We start from the raw sequence: 23,655 nt of genomic DNA, 5'->3' as shown, positions 1-23,655 counted from the left end.
GTTAGAGCGGCAGACCCTGATGCAGAGGTCTAGCCCGGGACCAGGGTTCAATTCCCCGCCTCGGCGGGTCTTGAGCTCAAAATTCCACGGACCTGATAATTCTCGCCTCGGTGCCTATTCCAATCATGGAGTCCCACTCTGCAACTCTGGGCAATAGCTTGCTTAATCTCCACAACGGCCCCCACAACGGTAAGGATGCCTGGCCTCCACCTTGGGGGTGCCCAGGAGTGGACACCTCACAGGGAAAGCCAGGATGGGTTCCACAGCGGTATTCGTACATGCGCCTTGAGACCCTTGCGGGTGAGTAGTGCGCTATACAAGTATCAATTTACATTTACATTAAACCCATACCGATGCCAGTGTGGGATTTAATGAATACTGCACTCCGAGGGCATCTTAGAGATGCCCCCTGAAAACGAACTAACCCTAGCTTCCAGGCTGAATGGCTGATCGCCAGCTGCCACCACCAGACCTGTTTCCAATCCAACCAAAGTGAGTCATATGCCCCCCTCCCACTGGAGGGTGGCATAATAGGGGGTGTACCCGCCCCAAGGGAGGGACCCATTGGCCTCAACTTTACTTACCTGAACGCCCTTGAATCTAGTATTTAGGGGCAACCTTGAACCTTATTCCTGCCTTCCTTCAAAGGATTGCAATCTGTCCTACTTGCTACTCCAGTATAAGCATATCAGTCTATGAAAAATCCAGTGTGGAGAAGAAATAAGTAATTTACTCGCAGCTGCATTTTTCTAGCATTGGTAACTTTCTTGGATTCAAAAGCAGCCTTCCCTCCTTATCTCTTTGGGCTCGATTGTGGCTACTGTAAATGTGACTATGCATCAGGTATGTTTGAAAATCAAAGCAGTAATCACCTCTCGCGGAAGAGAGCAGTTCATGGCCGTTCAACTTAATTTGCACAGTTGGAGTGGCTACTAAACATACTGTTTATTCTGCAGTTTCTATGGGACATTATTTTCAATACTGCTTAGTATGTACTGCAAGCGCCTACTTTGACAATGGAGAAGATTCAAGCATGTGAGTCCATCTTAGGTACAAACGCTGGAGAACTGGATTTACGGGTAAGTAAATCATTATCTTGATTGTTAGTTCTTGCTGTATTGAGGTATTAGAAGACATGAGCACTAGTAATTGTATTTCTTTAAATCCGTTTTTCTACCATTAAATATGTAGTATTTAGTTGTTATGGATGCAATGTTGTGTATATTTCATTAGGAACCACCGTTGTGCCGCTAAGAATTAGTGTATTTAGGCATGCAAAATAAGATGCGTAGGTGTCTTAATGATTTGTTCAGGAAATATCCCAGTAGAAGCTAATACTTGGTTCCACGTTATTTGTTAAATTATAAATGAATGCTCAATTGCCATAGTCCGCATTTTCTTGGTAACTTTTATTTCTGCTGTAGTGTTGTGTACCATTTTTCTTCTAAAATATTTTGGTTTTGTAGGTAACACCATTTCCAAACACTGGCTTTATTAATGGGTTTACATCTCCAACCTTCAAGCCAGCTGCTTCACCTTTGACGTCACTCAGGCAGTACCCTCCCAGAAACAGGTAATCACAAATTATATTGCTTATTGTCTTGTCAATATATTTTCTATCCTTGTAAGTGCAGCATTTTTATGTATTCCTTTTATTCTACTTTGCGCTCTCAATATAAGAACAATGATATCAACATAGAAACATATCAACACCGTTACATCACACATTTGCAGATCTGTAAGCTAGAGCTACCATGCACAGCAGACTGTGTTACAACCTCAGATATTAAACCATATCTCTGAATTCCTTCCATAATGCCCACACCTTGTGAAATTTCTACGGGCAGCCCTGGGCCCTTTATGTGCCAGCACATGCCTGTTTTTCAGCACACCAAATTAGGAATTTCCCCCACTTCTACATAGCTGAGCTGTCTCTCCTGGTGACCGCGCAAGCCACATTACTAAACAACATGGTATATTTAGTCAGGTATATTTGACCCCCTCATTCCACAACCCCCTTACACCTCTCTCTCTGCCTCATGTTCCCTACACAGCTAATTTTGGGTCTGTTACCATGTTCTCTTGACGAGGTGAATTGGCCCACTTGCTTCCTATATGGGTACAAAAGACACACAGTTGATGGACGGAATGCAGAACAAATCAAAACATTCATCCCCAGTCAAGAGATCTGGGTTAAATCCATAATTATTTTGCTCATGTGTGGTTTTAGGCCCAGATATCTGTACTGTGGTGAATGTATGACATTGTTCTGCATTCTGTCCAACAATTGTTATTTTTACATTTGTCACCCTGAGTGGGACAGGTATGCCCAGACGTGGGTCCCCGCGCTCTCCATGCCACTGGAATTATTCTATCCTGGCTGATGACAGGTAAAACCCCGAAACCGGTCCTAGGATGCTTGTTTCCAGTCCAGGGAGGACCTGGCCTGGCAGTTAGGGCTGGACTGTTCGCTTGGGCGCAGGGCCAAGACTGATTTGCACACGGCTGGGTCCAAACTGGAATGGCATGGTGAGCAAAAAAACTATGGATGTAGGCCCAGATCTCTGTACTGGGGTGAATGTATGACATTGTTCTGCATTCTGTCCATCAATTGTTATTTTTGCATTCCTATATGGGCACAGCCTGCAGCATTCCCATAGGGACAACCTCCCCACAAGCATGTCATTGTCTGCTTCCCCATACAGAATATCCTGGTGGGTCTGGTGTAATATGCTCAGGCAATGTTTATAGTTGCACCAGGCTGAGCCCCTCTCTTATTGCAACCTCCCTCGGAAAGCAACACATCAAACCCCACTGCCCCCCCCCCCCACCCCACCTCGGCTTCATTCGCTAGATTCCACAGATCGCAGTCACTTTTGTCCCATAGTGGATAAAGGGATGGCTGACTATTCTGTAGTGTCCTGTAGATTTGTGAAATCACATACTTGTTTAGGTTGGCTGCTAGTAATCCTTCTGTATCTCCCCATAGCCTCTAAGAACGTATTTGGTTTTTTTGTAGCTTAAAAAAGCATGGCTTTTGCAACTCTTCAAAGAAGAAAAATCCCTGTGCACTCCAGATGCTCCTAGTGTTGTTGTCCCCATCATATCCCATAGTTTCTTACCCTCCCGTACTTTTAGGACCGCCAACATACAGGACTCCCACAGGGAGGTCTCCAGTGTCACCCTTCCCCACAATCCCAGTTTTGCCATGGTCTTTTTCCATACTTGAATGACCAATGCTGTCAGTGAGGGGTAACTTACTGTCAGTCTTGTACTAAATGGAACATCTAGGACAAATCTGCACAGCGAATGAATAATTATCTACATAACTTCATGAGTTTGTACTTTTTAGGCCTCAACCTACCAGGCAGCGAAACGGTCTAGTTTGCTAAAGACATCTTGGGGACGTTCAAAAAGTTGACCTAAGAATGCATTCCACCAGTTGATGGGTCGGTAACTCCCCTTTCTGGGCTTTACAACTGCTGGATTTATTTGCTTTAAGCTCTCCAGGTTCATTTTGTCTCTCCCGTTGCCTAAACCTTGTTTACTGTATTCTTCCATTAACAAGCTTTCTGTAAACAGACCTTTAAATCTTGTTCTTATTTTATCACATTTGCTGTGCATTCAAAGACCGAGGTCAAATGTCAGGAGCGGTCTTCTGAAGGCATTCGATTACTTTTGTTCCTCTGATTTCAAAGTGAGAGGATTTATGTGACCATCTTGCTGGATACTGTGGTTAGGAAAGGTTTTTTCTAGCACACACAAAAATGAAATTAACTGTGTAAGCATTTTAGAATATATCAGAATTAAGAACACAAATGAAGCACATTTTTTGTTATTTCTGAAGTGTGTTGGAAACATTTACTTTAATGGGATCAGCACAAATTATTACACTACGTGTTGCAATTTCCACACATTTTATTTTGTAAACTGTATAGTTTTATTAGTAAAACTTTGTATGTGCAAATGTAATGGTCATTTAATTTGAAAATGTGTTGTCTGTAATGGCAGTGCGCCACCATACTAGGCATACTCGGCTCTTAGTCATTGTACTCTGCATCACTCCACACCGGTGCACTCTACTCTGCACCCCTCCACTGCACTCTACTCTGCACCCCTCCACTGCACTCTACTCTGCACTCTACTCTGCACCCCTCCACTGCACTCTGCACCCCTCCACTGCACTCTGCACCCCTCCACTGCACTCTGCACCCCTCCACTGCACTCTGCACCCCTCCACTGCACTCTGCACCCCTCCACTGCACTCTGCACCCCTCCACTGCACTCTGCACCCCTCCACTGCACTCTGCACCCCTCCACTGCACTCTGCACCCCTCCACTGCACCCCTCCACTGCACTCTGCACCCCTCCACTGCACCCCTCCACTCTGCACCCCTCCACTGCACTCTGCACCCCTCCACTCTGCACCCCTCCACTGCACTCTGCACCCCTCCACTGCACTCTGCACCCCTCCACTGCACTCTGCACCCCTCCACTGCACTCTGCACCCCTCCACTCTGCACCCCTCCACTGCACTCTGCACCCCTCCACTGCACTCTGCACCCCTCCACTGCACTCTGCACCCCTCCACTGCACTCTGCACCCCTCCACTGCACTCTGCACCCCTCCACTGCACTCTGCACCCCTCCGCTCTGCACCCCTCCACTGCACTCTGCACCCCTCCACTGCACTCTGCACCCCTCCACTGCACTCTGCACCCCTCCACTGCACTCTGCACCCCTCCACTGCACTCTGCACCCCTCCACTGCACTCTGCACCCCTCCACTGCACTCTGCACCCCTCCACTGCACTCTGCACCCCTCCACTGCACTCTGCACCCCTCCACTGCACTCTGCACCCCTCCACTGCACTCTGCACCCCTCCACTGCACTCTGCACCCCTCCACTGCACTCTGCACCCCTCCACTGCACTCTGCACCCCTCCACTGCACTCTGCACCCCTCCACTGCACTCTGCACCCCTCCACTGCACTCTGCACCCCTCCACTGCACTCTGCACCCCTCCACTGCACTCTGCACCCCTCCACTGCACTCTGCACCCCTCCACTGCACTCTGCACCCCTCCACTGCACTCTGCACCCCTCCACTGCACTCTGCACCCCTCCACTGCACTCTGCACCCCTCCACTGCACTCTGCACCCCTCCACTGCACTCTGCACCCCTCCACTGCACTCTGCACCCCTCCACTGCACTCTGCACCCCTCCACTGCACTCTGCACCCCTCCACTGCACTCTGCACCCCTCCACTGCACTCTGCACCCCTCCACTGCACTCTGCACCCCTCCACTGCACTCTGCACCCCTCCACTGCACTCTGCACCCCTCCACTGCACTCTGCACCCCTCCACTGCACTCTGCACCCCTCCACTGCACTCTGCACCCCTCCACTGCACTCTGCACCCCTCCACTGCACTCTGCACCCCTCCACTGCACTCTGCACCCCTCCACTGCACTCTGCACCCCTCCACTGCACTCTGCACCCCTCCACTGCACTCTGCACCCCTCCACTGCACTCTGCACCCCTCCACTGCACTCTGCACCCCTCCACTGCACTCTGCACCCCTCCACTGCACTCTGCACCCCTCCACTGCACTCTGCACCCCTCCACTGCACTCTGCACCCCTCCACTGCACTCTGCACCCCTCCACTGCACTCTGCACCCCTCCACTGCACTCTGCACCCCTCCACTGCACTCTGCACCCCTCCACTGCACTCTGCACCCCTCCACTGCACTCTGCACCCCTCCACTGCACTCTGCACCCCTCCACTGCACTCTGCACCCCTCCACTGCACTCTGCACCCCTCCACTGCACTCTGCACCCCTCCACTGCACTCTGCACCCCTCCACTGCACTCTGCACCCCTCCACTGCACTCTGCACCCCTCCACTGCACTCTGCACCCCTCCACTGCACTCTGCACCCCTCCACTGCACTCTGCACCCCTCCACTGCACTCTGCACCCCTCCACTGCACTCTGCACCCCTCCACTGCACTCTGCACCCCTCCACTGCACTCTGCACCCCTCCACTGCACTCTGCACCCCTCCACTGCACTCTGCACCCCTCCACTGCACTCTGCACCCCTCCACTGCACTCTGCACCCCTCCACTGCACTCTGCACCCCTCCACTGCACTCTGCACCCCTCCACTGCACTCTGCACCCCTCCACTGCACTCTGCACCCCTCCACTGCACTCTGCACCCCTCCACTGCACTCTGCACCCCTCCACTGCACTCTGCACCCCTCCACTGCACTCTGCACCCCTCCACTGCACTCTGCACCCCTCCACTGCACTCTGCACCCCTCCACTGCACTCCGCACCCCTCCACTGCACTCCGCACCCCTCCACTGCACTCCGCACCCCTCCACTGCACTCTGCACCCCTCCACTGCACTCTGCACCCCTCCACTGCACTCCGCACCCCTCCACTCTGCCACTGCACTATGCAACGTCATGCTTCACCTTACTACTCTAACCAGTACCACTCTACTCCATGCCAGTGCACTCTTTGCCACTATACTCTACACCACTGTTTTCTTCACCACTCCAGTCTCTAGGCCACACTAATCTACCCTGCATATCTCCACTTTATGCTCTGCATTCTACGCCACTGTCATCTACTCTAAATCACTGCACTCTCTGCTACTGCACTGGGCCGATCTGGATCACAAATGTTTTAACACTTTTGGTCTTTGTGACATACTTATGTTTATTAATACTGTTGTGCCGTTCAAATTATTTTTGAAACTGGGATCAGTTTGACCTAACATTGTTTTTTGAGTGATGAGCAACATTGAATACATATACAATTGTGAGCTCATTAACAATGCTTTCAAGTATTTGGTTTAGCTGTACTAATCACTTACAAACTTTATATGTTCCTTCACTACCTGATGTTTAGGTGTTATCTGTTGTATATCATTAACAAATGGAGGGCCAGATGTACAAAACTTTCTTGTGGTTGCAAACATCCTGATTCCGTGTTTGTGACTGCAAGCATGTTTTTTGTAATGTAAGAAATCCATTGACAAAATCAGCCTTATGACAATAGTACGCAATTGGAAAGACTTTACACTTTTGTCATTTATTTTTAATGGCTAGAGTTAGTTCACAAGGTTTTAAAAGTTCAAGCAGGTTTTTTTTGTTTCTTGATTTCCACATTTCTGCAGGTAATTACTTGTAGATACCCATGTTGTCTATTTGAATGGTTTAGTGGCTCCAACAGTCAAATTAAAATTATACGGTGATGGGCCAGCGTGGTCGCAACCCACATTCCATTTTATTTTTGTTATGAGAGTAAAACAGGAAACCATAAAAGAAAAGAGAGAATGCAAGAAATACAAAATAATAATGAATAGAACTCAGTTTAAAATGCATTAAATAACAATAAGCACGAGAAAAATACAAAGTCTTAAGCATAGTTTACAAATACCTTGATTTAGTATTCCTGATTCATCCACCCTTCAAGTGGCAATCTCCAGATGGCAAGCCCCCTTTTCTACTCCTACTGGTCCTTCATTTCATAGACTGTTACTTTGCGTTCAAAAACTTTGACATATGAAGTTCACAAGTCTTCGAAGTTGGGAGGATCTGGATCTAACCAGTGCTTGACGATGGATACATGAGGAACTATAATGTGGAGTCTTTCCAGATCCTCTTCACCAAAGAGGTCTTTAGTGTCCTTGAGAACAATAATGTATATGACCTTACTCTGTGTATATACTGTTGTGTTCCAAAACCATCTAATTATTGACAATTCACAAATAAGTGCACATAATTTTCCTCTTCCAAATCACTTTGAACACTTTAAATCCACTATGCATCTTCATCAACAAAGCCTACTTGAATCTCTTCCATACTGCAGTTGATGTATTTCTGATGGATACTTCTGCCTGTGGATTCCTCCCCTTATGAATACCCCCTGCGCCAGCATTCCGCAGGAAATCTTTCCTAGCTCTCCCACGTCGACAAGAACGTCACAATAGCACGGCTCCAATAATGGAGGGGTGGCAAAAGCCTTTGTCTGCTCCTGCAGCTTATTGTTCCATCTCTAGAAGGTACTGGCCTGCTCCTGGGGATCTGTTTTTTTTGTCATCACATCCTACACCGGAAAGTTTAGTTGTCTAGGCTTCTTGTTCGAAGCACACTTCTGGTGCTTTCCCTACCATTCGTGGTGATAGGGATTCTAAAAAAGTGGAACAGGCGGCAAAGAAGGTATTCTCTTCTGCAAGTATGGCTCTTAAATCCACTAATGCAAATTGTCTTCTTGGAAGGTATATCCATGCTTTGATCGATTCAGTCATTCAGCTGGCTCCGAAGTTGCCTGAGAAGGATCAAAGTAATTTCTTGGAGTTCCTTACAGATTCTCAGGCTGCGGCCCGTCAAGTGATTCAGTCGGGTCTGGACAGTGCTGACTCTGTGGCTCGTGTGATAGGGGCCTCTGTGGCGGCAGGGAGACCGGCTTGGCTTCGGCCGTCTGGTTTCTCACCTGATGTTCAGGCGACTCTGCTGGCCCTTTGATGGGTCAAAACTCTTTGGTTCAAAGGCAGACTCAGCCTTGGAGCGTTTTTAAAGACAGCAGGGCTACTGCAAGATCTTTGGGCCTCCAGGTGCAGTCCAGAGGATACGGCTTCAAGCGGTATCGTGGTTTTGGGAGATCTGCTTCCTTTCGTGGCTGCCAGCAATCTCAAAAGGGCCAGCAACAGCAGAATCCCTTGTTCAAGTCGTACAGAGGGAAGAATAAAAGAGGTCTCAGGGGAGCAGTTCGACAGCAATCCTCCTCCTCCTCCTCTACTTCCCCTCACGGCACCGTTGGTACAACAGGAAAGCAGTTCTAGATCCCCCATCTTAGAACTTGTTGGTCCGGTTGGAGGTTGGGTGTCCCTCTTTCTACAAGACTGGAGACAGATCATGTCAGATCGTAGGGTCTTGAATCTTGTAGAGAATGAGTACGCCCTTCCCTTTTTAGGTCTCTGCTAGAAGCGCGCGGAGCGCGTTCTCGCCAGAGAACTATAGCTGTCGGCTCAGCCGACAACGAGGGGAGACCAGAGCTGGCCACGCGCGCAGCATTGTCTATGGCAGAGTCTGATTCCGACGCGCGCTTTGGGATTGGGTCGCGCGCGTCGGAATCAAACTCTGCCATGCGCCGTAGGTTTCAGTTGCGTTAGTTTAGTTTTGAAGGCTGGCGGCAGCAGGGCTCTGGAGAGGGGCAGGAGGCGGGCTTACGGACTGCCCGGATAGTACTTGTTAAAAGCTGGAGGAGTCTCTGGAGAGAACAAGGACACCATTCAGTGCGTGGTAGGCAGGGACCCGAGCGAGCAAGCGAGTGAGGAGACCCGAGGGCGGAGCGTCACGGGAGCTGAGCCGAGGGAGGGAGGGAGGGAGCGCAGCCACAGAGCAGCCATACCTTGTCATGGGGTCCTACCTGTGGGAATATGGGCTGGTGGTCTTCTGCACGAAGGCACTTCAAGAGGCGGACTGGCTTGCAGTGTGGCATCAAGACTATATAATAGGAGAACTAGAGTGCAGTATAGGGGAACATCCCCATCAACAACACGTGCGACATCCCCCTCATCGCCATATACCTTGTCATGGTCCTAGCTGTGACACTATGGGCTGGTGGTCTTCCGCACAACTGCATGTCTAGACCACAGGCAGGCTGGTTTACAGGGGGCGGGGGCATCAAGACGGTGTTATTGGGGAACTGGAGAGCACTATAAGGAGACTTCCCATCAGCAACCCGGCCGGCATCTCATTTTGACTTGTATTGGATTGTTTGTTTGCTTGAAGTGAGCTACTGTGCTGGAAACGTGTAGATTCGCCCTGTTCGTTGCTATTACTGGTTCGTGTCATACAGAGAGGGTCGCATTCTTTCTTTACCACGTAACATCCTCGTCCTCTTTTCTCTTCCCAGGTTCCGCGTCTCTCCGCTGCCGCCTAACTTGAAGCTTTTATTGTTCACTGAGTGTCATTTCCCTGTCAGGGGTCTCTGAAATCAAGGCCGCGACATTCTTACTTCTGGCCTCGGACGTGTAATGTCCTCGCTGGCGGCAGTCAGTTCCACTAACAATACCTTCCATAAATCTTTCATTTGCAGAGGAATGGTAACCGTCCAGGAATGGGGTCTGTCTCAGACCAAAGTAGAGTCAGAGGCGGCGCCAGGATTTAATTCAGAAACTGCTTCAGCTCCTACATGCCAGGCAGTATGTCACTTTCTGTTATATGGAGTTTGATACTGGCGTGTAGCCTGCTGTTTCCAAAAGCTCCCAATTCCTGCAGAGAAACGATCCCATGCAGTGGCAGACGAACCTGGCCCGAATGGGAGCACGTCAGTCAGTGCTTAATTTGAACCGGTGGTTTCCGGTGCTCAGCAGCAGCACTTAACTGTCGACACCGGTGCTTGTTTATTTTATGTGATTCACCTTTATAACCTCCTGGAGTTTTCCGAACAAGCCTGTGAATGTGCGATTGTTCTTAATCACCCCTTAACTTTCCTAACTTGCCAGTTATCTTTTCATCTAGCCCTCCCCTCCTCTACGTATCCTTGGGATAATTGCTGCAGTTAGTGTACTCCCACGTCCTCATTGTAGTGCCGTCAAACTTTCTGTCTCTTGATGTGGTCTGCACCCCTCCCCCTCCCCTTCCTTTCACAGTACCTGGCTTCCTGCCGCCCCCTTTCCCAGCCGCAACTGCTTTGCTCCCGCCTTCATGGCGCTATATCATATAGCGCCTATATGCTCCTTCGATGCCTCGGTGCCGGTACCCGGTGCTTGGTGAGAGAGCGGGGCTATGGCACTCCCTCTAGCACCCGGGACAGTCACAGGGACTTTGCACTGTGGAGTCTTCCTGTAACTTGGACTTTACCATCTGCCACGGAGCCTGCTTTTAGTGCCTTATGTGGATATCTTTTATGAGCATTAAGTTGTCAACTATTTTTTCTTGTTGAGCATCCCCATGGAGGGCACAGGTGTCAGACTCCTCGCTGGTTTTCAAGGCCTTGGCTGGTTAATATACACCTACACATCCCCATGTCCCTAACTCCTCCTTTAGCAGGGCTCTGTCCTCTTTGCACCATCATCATTACAAGATAAGCAGGAAGCCGTCCTGCCCAGCTGCCATGTGGCCCCATCATGGTATTTCCAGTCACTGACGGATATTTTTAGCCCCAAGCAATGATGCCATGTGGGGTTTATACTTTCCCTGTTTAAAACAAGCCTGGGCTTCAAGTAAAGGCTCTCTAAGAAGAGGAGGGTTGGAGCACACTGCCTCACATCCCAGCACTCCATGTGTCCTAATGATTCATGATAATTACAGCGCATGACAACACTTACTTCAGCAGTATTCTTTAATTTTTCACCCTTGTTGGTGCAGCCTGTGCTGTGCGACTCTAGATATGGTTCTTGTCGTTGTGACAGGCGAGGGCTCACAGAACCAGAAGGCTGAATGTATGTAACCGGGTGGACTTGCTGTGCCCCCATCTCTGCCGCCGGCATGTGCCCTTAACACCCACCCACGTCTGGAATCGAGGTTCATGCACCTGCGTGAAGCGCCCTAGGACTCTCCTTAAACGTGTGTGCAAGGCGGCATCACCCGGATGCATGTATGACCCTGGCACTGCACGTTTTTACGTTAAGAAGAGCCTGGGGTGCTCGGACGTACGTCCCACTTAGCTCTGATCTTTGTCTAGACTTTTACTTTCTTTTACTCTCTCGTTTTGAAACACCCCGCCTTGGAATGCAGTCACCGGTGAAAGGCAGCTTGCAGCTGTCTCTTCCTGCTGCGCTGTCTCCCTCTTGACTGTTCCCAAACGCCGACTTGTGTCCCTTGTCAGACATGTGGGGGTGAAGGGTCTTAAACTTGTGTGGTTTGTTTATTTTGGGATGGCATCTGGTGCACGCGTCACTGCGAGAAATGAGCGCCAAATCCGCCTCTAAAACAGCTTCATATGCATTGCATGTAATTTGGGCAGGAAACGCACAAAATAACTTTGCTCAGGACTTACTTTTCAGTGCATGCAGTATTCAGTTGGCACAGGCGATTCGTTTTTGAGACAGCCATACAATATATTCACTTTAGTAATAAGTTACCATATTTAAAAACATGTACAGCATTGATTTTGTTCTCGAGTGTCCCGTTCAATTACCTCACACTGAGATAATTCCCCTAAAATTGTATGTAGGTCGCGCCTTATGAGCACTGAAAGGAAGTCAATTCGCAGCAGAAACCGAGATTAAGAAAGGCGTGGCTTTGGAATTATAGCAGTTTGGGCATAATCTTTTCAAATCAGCTTGACTTTTAGTATGTCAGGCACTGAATGGATTCCTTTGAAGTCATAAAATGGCAAAACTTATGAGTTTTGGCTAAGGCCTTACAAAGACAAGACTGCAGAAATGTGTGATAAGAAGACAAAGGCACTGCTACACTGAATGAAAAGCACCACCAGTGCCACTCTGAGTAGACAAAAAAGGCTAATAAAAGCAGCAGCCATATGGGGGTTGATCATTTCCTAGATGGCGGCATGGATAAAGAACGGTAATAAAGAAAGTGTTGCAATGCTTGGATTGAAAAAAACATGATTGTATTGTATTTACTCAAAATTGAACCATATTAACTAGCAGCAGCCTTACATTTTTGTGCATGTTACAATAAACACAGTGCAGCCCTGTCAGAGGGGTCGCTCTTCCCTAGGCACAGTGGTAGAAGTGGGCGGGATCGGAAGGGCACGGCGTGCCCCCTACTTTTTAAATTTAGCGCAGTCCGTTCCCCTACTTCTTTATTTTAAAAATGTGTCCCGGGACGGCAGGGATGGTCTAATGTAAAAAGTATCGCGAGACGGTTCAGCCCTGTGTGATGCAGATTGAGGAAGTCCTCTGAAGTCGCCGCGACCTCCTCCCCCTTCCCCTCTGTACCTGGGGCCAGGAGCCTGCCCAACAACACTGTAGGAGAAGTGTTTCACTGGTTTGCTTTTTGTGTTCTCATTTAAAATATGCTGCCTGAAATCGCTGCTAGCAGAGAATCATCAGTACCTTGGAACAGCACTGTATGAATTTCGCATTGAAGGCGGCGGCAGTGTTATGGCACAGCACTACCAACTGCCTGCCACAGGACAGTGGCTACATTGCCCTTGTCTGCCCCGCAACACGTTGTTCCTGCCAAGGAGGTTTCCCACAGCCAGGTGCAGTTAATAAATACAGGGACCCAAAGATATGTGGCATCAAAGAATAAGAACGGACGTGGTACAGGTAGGCTTTTTTTTATTTATTTATTCGTTTTCACTTTTATATAGCGCAAACTTTACCCGCAGGTATCAGAGCGCTTTAAATCAGCACGCTTATAACAAGCAAGACTAGCACTCTATATTACTGCCAACTTTGCTTAGCATAAGCAACAGCTAACCATTCTCAAACCATGTTTATATACCAATTGCAAATTAAAAAAATAATTATGCAAAGCATTGTCATTTACAATGCCAATAACTCAAACTTTAATGCTGCGAGACCTATTGTATTGCAAATGCTTGTTGAAGTATCCTCCTCCTTATCCTCATCGCCGGGGTTGGTGCTCAGAGGACCACTTGGTGCTTTTACAGCAGGAGGTTCTGACCTTTCTACAGAAAGGTGCGATAGAGGTTGTTCCAGAGCAGGAAAGGGGTCAGGGTTGCTACTCCCGGTATTTCCTGATCCCCTAAAAGGATGGTCGTTTAAGGCCAATCCTAGACCTTAGGATTTTGAACCTTTACCTCAGACAGTAAAAGTTCAAAATGTTGACCTTGCCTCAGGTTCTTCTTGCGCTGCAACAGGAAGACTGGATGGTGTCCATCGATCTACAGGATGCGTATTTTCATCTTCCCATCCTGAAGTTGCATCGGAAGTATCTCCGGTTTACGATAGGATCGCAACATTATCAGTTTGCGGTACTTCCGTTCGATCTCACTTCCGCGCCTCGAGTCTTTACAAAGGTGATGGCGGTGGTAAGGGCTCATCTCCGAGGGCCAGGGTTCCTGTTTTCCCCTACCTGGATGACTGGCTGTTAAAAGCAGAGTCTCCAGGGTTGGTTTCACGACACTTGCAGGTGACAACTCATCTGTTGTTCAAATTGGGTTTTTCGATCAATGTACCCAAATCTCACCTGGTGCCTTCTCAGCGCAGCCTGTTCATAGTGGCAATACTGGACACTTCTGTGTGTCGAGCATACCCTCCTCCGCAGAGGATTCTCGACATTCAGGAGATGATTCCTTTATTTCACGATGGAGCGGTTGTTCCAGTCCTGAAGGTCCTTCGCCTGCTCGGTCTGTTCGCTTACTGCATACTGTTGGTCAGTCATGCATGCTGGCACATGAGGGCACTCCAGTGGTGCCTCCACAGGCAGTGGTATCAGCACAACGGAGATCTCTGGGAGAAGATCAGAATCTCCAGAGAAGCTGCAGCGGAGCTGACTTGGTGGAGTGTGCAGGGCAACCTGTCTCAAGGAAAGCCCTTTCAGCCTCCTCCGCCGGTGGCCACAGTCATCACGGATGCCTCCACTTTAGGGTGGGGTGCTCATCTGGGGGATCTGGCGGTCAAAGGTCTTTGGTCTCTTCCAACCTGCTGGAATTGCGGGCGATTAGTTTGGCACTAAAAGTTTTCCTTCCCTTCGCAGTCCGTCGGTTCAGGTCCTGACAGACAACACTACAGTGATGTGGTACATCAACAAACATGGCGATGTAGGGTCGTATCAGCTCTGCCGAGAGGCTCTGCGACTCTGGTCCTGGGCTCAGGGCCATCGGATTTGTGTGTTTGCAAATCATCTGGCCGGTGTGCTGAATGTACGTGCGTACAGTCTGTCGGTGTTACTCGGCTGATCACGAGTGGCGGCTTCATCCGGAGGTGGTCCATCGCATCTTTCAGATAAGGGGGTCTCCTCGGTTGGACCGGTTTGCCACTCACGAGAACGCGCACTGCCCGTTGTTCTGCAGTCTCCAGTTTCCGATGCAGGAAGCGCTGGGGGGTGCGTTTCAGTTAGATTGGAGCTCGCAACTCCTTTACACGTTACTTCCCATACCCTTGATTCTTCGAGTTCTGAGGAAGATTCGCCAAGACCGGGCGCAAGTTATATTGATCGTTCCAGATTGGCCAAGAAGTGTGTGGTACACAGATCTACTTTACCTCACATCGCACCCGCCACTCCGTCTCCCTCTCAGGGCAGACCTCCTCTCGTAGTCGCAGGGACCGGTTCTACACCCTCCCCTCCAAAGCCTGCACCTTCATGTCTGGAGATTGAAGGTGGCAACCTGAGTTCTTTCTCTCTCCCGCCAGATATAGTGGATGTTATTTTATCGCCCAGGTGACACTCCACTAAATCTGTTTACTCTTCCAGATGGTCCAGATTTGTTAAGTGGTGTGGAGAGAGATACATTGACCCTTTGAAGCCCTGTTTGTCTAATATTCTGGAGTTATCACATTCTTTGGCACAGCAAGGTTGTGCTGTGTCCACTGTTAAGGGCTGTTTGTCTGCTGTTCTATGTTTGCTGGACCAGCCTCCTTTATTTAAGTGCCCCATTGTCATGAGGTTCATTAAGGGCCTTACAAATAAGTTCTCTCCCACACCTTTCATTATGCCTCAGTGGGATTTGAATCTTGTTCTTACCTTTTTTAATGGGTTCTCCGTTTGAGCCTCTTCATACTTGCCCGTTGAGGTTTCCTTCTTTTAAAACGGTTTTCTTGATTGCTATTACCTCGGCTAGGAGGGTAAGTGAGCTTCAGGCTCTTAGTTCGAAACCTCCTTTCTTAACCATTCATGCAGAGAAGTTGGTTCCAAGGACCAGGGCTGCTTTCCTTCCCAAGGTGGTTACCCCTTTTCATATGAGAGCAGTCTATTACTTTACCTACCTTTTATACCCCCCCCCCCTCAATCTTCCAAGGAGGAGGAGAGATTGCATCGTTTGGACCCTAAGAGAGATGTCAGCTTTTATTTGGATCGGACAAGAGATCTCAGTCTAGACGATCAGCTCTTTGTGGGCTACATTGGACAAATGAAGGGTAGAGCTGTGCACAAGAGGACAATTTCGGGATGGATCACCTTGTGCATTAAGATGTGCTATGCCTTGTCCAAGAAGGAACCGCCTGAAGGTATCAGAGCTCATTCCACCAGAGCGAAGTCTACTTCTTCTGCATTGGCTAGAGGTGTTCCTGTTCTTGATATTTGTAAAGCAGCAACTTTGGCCTTTCTCCACACCTTTGCAAAGCATTACTGCATGGACACCGAGGTTAGGAGGGATGGCCATTTTGCAAGATTTTTTGGTATAGTCAGGTGTGCACCCTCCTCCAGGAGAGGTACGGCTTTGGGAATCTATTCATAGGGTGAGGAATCCACAGGCAGAAGTATCCATCAGAAGAACAAGTTACTTACCTTCTATAATGCTTTTTCTGGTGGATACAGTATCTGCCTGTGGATTCCTCACTGTCCCGCCCGCCTCCCCATTGTACACCTATTTCTACCAAAAAATGTTTTATTTGTTTGACGTGGTTACTTTTTAATGTCTTAATCATGCTTATGTATTGATAATGAGAAATGCTTATTCTGTTGCTATTTCTCTATGCCTGTATTGGTTATATATGTATATATTTGGTATGCTATGTATACATTTGAAAATGTGTTGGTTCGCCCGTTTTCCTCGGTGGCAAAGAAAAAATGGGTGGAACGGACGTCAGCACGCCGCCGAGGTCCTTTTGTGGCTCCGATGACATCATACGGTGTCGCAAGCGGAGCCGTGCTATTGTGACGTCCTCGTCGCTATGGGAGAGCTAGGAAAGATTTTCCGTGGAATGCTGGCGCTGGGGATATTCGTAATGTGAGGAATTCACAGGCAGATACTGTATCCACCAGAAAAAGCATTACTGAAGGTAAGTAGCTTGTTCTTTTAGGTCGAGCCTATCTGCAGCGCACATGCGCTACTCGCTCTGCGAGGCATGCTGTATGAAGTATGGAATATAAGCACATACAAGCTCAGGCCATTTCCCCGCCCATCTCTTCAAATGGCTCCTGTTACCATACTTCCTAAATCGTTGCTTTTCATTCGTAAATAGGCTTACTAGTCCTGTCTTCGTACCGCCTTGTCTCCATTTGCAACCTCCCAGAAAGACTGGTCCTTTCACTTGTGGTGTTATACAGGTTGCTTTATACTGCCGGTGAGCATTGTTTCTTTAATGAACTTATCCTATCACACTCACAACATCGCAGCAGGTGCAGCCCTTAGAGGCCTTCTCTGGTCACAATCCCTTGAGTACTTGTGGTACTATTTACCAGGGGCTGACCTGTGGCCAGAGATGCCAATTAGGTTTACTCTTCAATGCAGTTTTAGGGAAAGAACATAGGTCCCTGGGTACCTGGTTAGCAGGAGCCCAGGGCACACTCAGTCAAAGCAGCAAAAAGTGGGGGCTTCCATGCAAAAAGAGGGCAGTTTCTCAGACTTTAGGGATATGTTTACAGGAGAAGAGATTAAGTCCTTTGCACACCTGAAGGCTGAACACTAATTGATACGTTCAGATATGATCCTGGATTCAACAGCTCTGTGTCAAGAAAGTCTGTAACTGAATTTACACCCTATGAGAAATTTCTCCTTCATTATGATGGCAAGGGACGCACTTTCCCACATCTACCAGTTACACTGCACAATAAAGCAGGGCAGGAACTCACTTTCCAGAGGGCCAGTGAAAATGAAGTAGGAACCACCTTAGATGCGAGCAGTGTCAAAACTTCATTATGTGAGCGAATAATTGCTCAAGTTACATGGGTGGGGGGAGGACAGACTATTCAAGATATTATACAGATAGTATTAAATGCTATAGCAACTGGAGACTTTCAGAATGAAGGGGCACAATGCAGGAGAGGGTGTGGAAGCTCATGGCCCGACTCAATGTGGTCCTGTCCACATCTAAAAGCCTTATGGGAAGAGTGATTGAGGTGACCAGGAAGGTAACTGGGTCTAGAGTAGCTGGGTATCCAGAGATCAATTTATGAGGTACCTCATCAGAAGAAATATATAATCTACAAAGCAGAAAGGTGAAAATTCTCTCAAATGCTTCTCACAGGGAAACAACCTTTACTATGGCTTTGGTGGATAAAGATGATCCCGACAAACTTTTTGGTTGGAAAATATGTGGTGGCTTTTAGTAATGGAAGAAATGACCAATGGGGGACTCGGGAAGGAGAAAGTTTAGAAAGCAACCTATTAGCATACATGGGGAACACCTTTAAAGAGCTTCAGTCCCCCATTAGACTGTGAGGACTACCAACCTAGATGATACCAAACTGGATTTGTACTACCAGCAGAAAGCCAATGGGAACACATAACCAGTCAAAACATGGAGTAAACATAAGTGTGTAAGATGTATTAGAGAATGCATGGACGATGGGGGATCAAGCAATGAATTAGTTCTGGATTACCGGATGTGGATGGTGGGTGTTCTTTGGGGGGTGTTTCAGGGGTGAAAGGGGGGAGGGGATTAAGTAGGATATATTTCTTGTTCTTTCTCAGAATTCACAAGAAAAACCTATTGAAACTAAAGCGAATGTCTGCCCCGGTGACCATAGTTCCTTCTGTACTGAGCAAGTATGTGCATGTTGTGATTTCTTTGCACAGTGAGCCAAAATCAGCATGCACCACACTGAATTCTATGATAATTATATGCGTCACTTGAGGTAGCATAGCAAACATGAGAGAAGCTAAACCTTTCCTTCAGCTAAGAAGTTAATATAGGTAAGCAGGCAGAGCCACCAGGAAACCAATTCTTTTTCTTTAACTGACCAGATGTAGAAAATTAGATTTGGGCATTTTTGCCTTCCCTGCCCTGAAAGCCTTTCTCCTGTCACACCTATTTTCCCCTTACAAGGGCAAGAAGGGTAAGTGTGAGCAGGAAAGGAATTTTCCTTTTCCATGGGAGAACTCAAGACAGCCAAGCTCATGGTGGGGGTTTTGTAGCAGGGCAGCTGTCCATTCCTTACAGTCTGTTTTTTGGTTGGGAGCGGACTGAAGCTGCACTGCTGCTTTTAGACTTTCACTAGAGATTGACATTGCAAATCTAAATATCTTTATTTGTTTATTTTAGGGAGTTTTTACAAGGCATTCTTTGAACTGTACAGCTTCCTGGTGATTTGCTAAATGTGCAGATATGCAAAACTACCCCACCAAAATTTAGCCTTGCGCAAGCAGATCAGTCTGGCCTTGGCTTCCATTTTGTGGGAATCTTCCTCCTCCTCTTCCTTCTGTAGCTTTTGCTGAATCTAGTCTGCCACACTTCACTTAAATCTTTTTTTGTGGCTTATGACAGCATTCAGCACTTTTCTTTGTGGATTGCACTCGAACTAGAAATCCTCCATCTGCAGCTTATAGTTCCTAATCATAAAATTTAGATATAGACTAATGCTGGAGGCATTGTACACAAGGTCCAGCGAATTACAATCCATGGATGAGCCAATTCATATTTTTGCACTCTTCCATGTGTTGTCCGCTCAGTGTACCCCTGCTTAATTATCTTCATGCTCACCTATGAATAAACATACCAAAGCAACAGTAATGTGAAGTAATCCATTGATTTAGAATAAAAGTTAAAATTCTAAGAACGAACTAGATTGTTTGATAGAGAGATCTGGAGTGGGTATGTGAATGCAAGAGACTGAGTGTCACACAGGGAAAGCAAAGTGAGAGAAGGTTGTTTAATTAGAAGAGGAATATGAGTGACAGTAATACTGTGCATGTGTGTGAGTGGAAGAGAAAATGATCAAGGGAAAGTTCCATAGTGTGGGGTAGGCAGACACAGATGAAAAGGAAGACAGAAGGTAAACAAGCATTTGCAATGCAATAGGGCTCGCATTAGTAAAGTTAGAGGTATTAGTATTATAAATGACACATTTTTTATTTGTTTTTGTTTTGAAAATAGCGAAATTAATAACTTTGTCATTTACAATGCCAATAGTGTTAACTTTTGCAAACGTGACACCTATAGCATTTGTAATGCAATATGTGTTGTATTTACATGACTTAGATGTATTAATATTAAAAATAACAATGGGTTGTATTTTTTTTCAATATTTAATACTTAAATAAAAGTTATTGTAATTTATAATGGCAATAGCTTAAACTTTTGCAAATAACTTTTTGGAAGATTATGTTTAGCGTATTTTATTGTGATGAAAATACAAGAACAGAAGTGAAATATTAACATTTTTTTGTGACATTTGTAATAAAGTTTGAAACATTGAGAGAACATATTTGAATCAGTTGTTGTTGAATGGTTGCACAGATTGATGCTGTGGTGGCTCTGAATGATGTTGTGGCGGCGACAAGTGATGCTGTGGTGTTCAGTGATGCTCTGGTAGAGCATAGTGATGTTGTGGTGCCCCTGAGTGATGCTGTGGTGATGCGATGGATAGTGAGGGTGATAGATAGAGGGAGGGCGAAAGATAGATAATGGGAGGGCGAGAGATAAAGGCAGGGTGAGAGATAGAGGCAGGGCAAGAGGGCGAGGGATGGAGTGTGGGGCGAGGGATGGAGTGTGGGGCGAGGGATGGAGTGTGGGGCGAGGGATGGAGTGTGGGGCGAGGGATGGAGTGTGGGGCGAGGGAGGGATGGAGTGTGGGGCGAGGGAGGGATGGAGTGTGGGGCGAGGGAGGGATGGAGTGTGGGGCGAGGGAGGGATGGAGTGTGGGGCGAGGGAGGGATGGAGTGTGGGGCGAGGGAGGGATGGAGTGTGGGGCGAGGGAGGGATGGAGTGTGGGGCGAGGGAGGGATGGAGTGTGGGGCGGGGTAGGGATGGAGTGTGGGGAGGGATGGAGTCGCGGGGATGGATGGAAGTCAAGCATTTATGGGTCATAATAAACAGAACTTAAGTGTAAGATGGAGGTAAAAGCGCACAGCCTATCGATTTGAAGCAAAGTTGCTTAATTTCAAAGAAAAAAGTCTCATCAAATTTGAGCGTGCTGCCTGGGTGGCGCCTCTCGTCTTAGGCGTCCTGAATTATAACATGAGAGTAGTGCTTGCAACACAAGTGAAAGCATCCCCTGGCGCACTTCTCAGTGTTCTCCTGGACTTGCCAGAATTCCTTATGTAAATGATCCAAGAGGTCAGACAGTTCAAATCATCCAATAATCATATTTAATTCATTCATTAAATGTTCGGATATCAATTTTCAATACGTGTGAGTGCCAGAGAGCTTTGTTTTTTGTTCACATTATTGCACATTGTCACTTGGGGTCTTCACGAATATACACTATGTTCTACACAAGGCATGTATTATATACTACTTTTGGTTAATGTTACAGTGATATAGATATTGATTATATTTCTAATGGACCTTGTTTTCAGCTTAATGTCCCAGATGAAGGGCTAATATGTCCGAAATGCATTGGACTAACGATGTAATTTGTGAATAGATATATATCCAGAGTCAAATTAATTGAAAATAGATATCCGAACATTTAATGAATGAATTAAATATGATTATTGGATGATTTGAACTGTCTGACCTCTTGGATCATTTACATAAGGAATTCTGGCAAGTCCAGGAGAGCACTGAGAAGTGCGCCAGGGGATGCTTTCACTTGTGTTGCAAGCACTACTATCAAGTCCTAATAAACAGAAACACAGCTCTGTACTGATTGTACTCGCAGTCTAGAACATTGGCTGTTTGTTCACTGGGGTCCTGGGTTTGCAGCTATGGTGCACTTCTCTTTTACTACAATAAACCGGTTAAACCTTACTGGCAATTTGGCATTTATTTATCACTAGGAGACCATCCTGCGAAGTTACTGCCCTTCCATTTCTGCTGCTTTGCAGCAGTTGTAAGTTGTTCTTAGGTTCTTGTTGCTCAAATAGGTGCCTTTTTTGAGATTTATATATTTCCCTCTTATTCATTGCTATGATTTTGCATGCGAGAAAATATCACTCATAGTCGTCGAAGGTCACTCATAAGTAGGCTAAAATTATGAAAATGTCACACATAAGCAATCTGAAACCCTGGCAGCTATGCAAACTAGAAGACAAAACTAAACGGCCATGGAATTTTAAAGTCTTTTTTAATTTCTATTCTTCCTTTGAACCTAATCACCACAAACATCGAATAAACGGCATTCTTTATGCTATGTTTATTTAGCCTAACTACCATTAATGTCAGAGAAGAGCTGTAATCATGCGCATGTTTGATCACTTCATAATAAAGAAAATTACCAGGATAGCAAAATGCGAGCAAAGGTTGAGTGAACAGTTCATACATATGCGGGATGTGAGCCTAAGTGAAAACCGAAACCAGCGCTTAACCATACTGACATTCTTCCAATGAACACAACCATGAATACAACCGACCCACAGAAGCGGAAACGATATCCTCCAGTGACAGTAACTGATAAAACGATTTTTGTGATTCTAGTGTGTTACCTCTGTTAACTGCTATGAGCTTGTTTTACTGTCACCAAATTGAGTAATATTACTGCAAATTCCTCTCAGTCTCCATTGGGCTGTGTTTCTATTTGGCTTTCCACTTCACTAGCGCGGTGCTCATTAGACTCATTTTACAATTCATGTCTGTGGAAACGTCTGCTTGGGCATGACGAGTATTGCACTGGGGGTTGCAGACGCAGAGCTCAGTCATGGCTTGAATTGAAACAGAGGGCAAGTACGGCAGAGAAATCAGGTGTCCATAAAAAGTGTGTGCGTTGAAACATATGCCCTGAAAACTCTCTTTTGGTACTTATCTATTAGTGTCTGACTCGTTTCCAGCCCTCCCATTCTTTCACATGTTCATCATGTCTCGAAACTCCCTTCTGAACTACAATCCGAAACAAGAAGAGGTCTGTCAGGGCACACAGACAACAGCTGCACGGTATTGGTGCTGCAACTGGCATTAGATATATAGTTCTGGTGCTGCGTATATACTGTAACAAGTTGCGAGACAACGGACAGCGGTGGGGGGGGGGTGGGAGTCGGGAACATGGACAACTGGAAAGGGGGAGAAAAAGAAAGGCACAGTTGTTCTTGTTGATTAGGGGTGGCTGCTGCACTCCTTAAAAAAATAGAATAAAAACACTGTCACAGCGCAGCTATTAACGCACACTGAAACGAGCTGCTCTCACGTACCTCATAGACTGTGTTATGAACGTCTGTGTCCCAAACATCTGATAAGCTGCACGGATGCACAATGATGACGCACGGGCAGGTAAACCGTCCTAGTGCCTTCACACTACTCAAGCTATAGGGTCCATACAACTATCCTGCTGGCCTTCCCGCAGAGAATCACTACCCCCGACTGACCCAGTCATTTGGCCATCAGCTGCCGTGCAAACCCTACCTTCCCAGCACCCGCGGTCTGAGGTGACAGTACAGAAGCTGCTTAAAATAACAAGCACGCGCCTCCTTGGCCGCCACAAGCTGCGAGACAACCGACAGCAGGAGAAAGGGAGCGGAAAAGAAAGGCACGTCCTTTGATTGATTAGGGGTCGCTGCCGCGCTGCTTAAAAAAATTAGAATAATGAAACAAGCGCTCGCATCCATGGCAGCCACAAGCTGCGAGACAACAGACAGTGGGAGGGGGGTGGGCCGCGGGAACAAAGGGAACGGGAACACGGTCAACACGAAAGGAGGCGGGAGGATGGAGAACACGGCCCACGG

The 23,655-nt window shown here is 47.3% G+C and overlaps 1 protein-coding gene across 4 annotated transcripts in view; it reads left to right on the top strand.

Moving 5' to 3' along the window:
* The window catches only part of LARP4B (La ribonucleoprotein 4B), a 639,242-nt gene that overhangs the window by 289,521 nt on the left and 326,066 nt on the right, over positions 1–23,655 (top strand). For all 4 annotated transcript variants that reach the window (XM_078663295.1, XM_078663296.1, XM_078663294.1 and 1 more), the window contains one exon: positions 1,467–1,573. In XM_078663295.1, the coding sequence (XP_078519421.1) occupies positions 1,467–1,573 (107 nt within the window). The remainder of the gene's footprint in view (positions 1–1,466; positions 1,574–23,655) is intronic.

Source organism: Lissotriton helveticus, chromosome 10, assembly GCF_964261635.1.
Source record: "Lissotriton helveticus chromosome 10, aLisHel1.1, whole genome shotgun sequence".
In the NCBI taxonomy this organism is placed as follows: Eukaryota; Metazoa; Chordata; class Amphibia; order Caudata; family Salamandridae; genus Lissotriton; species Lissotriton helveticus.
This window is presented reverse-complemented; position numbering and strand designations above follow the sequence as displayed.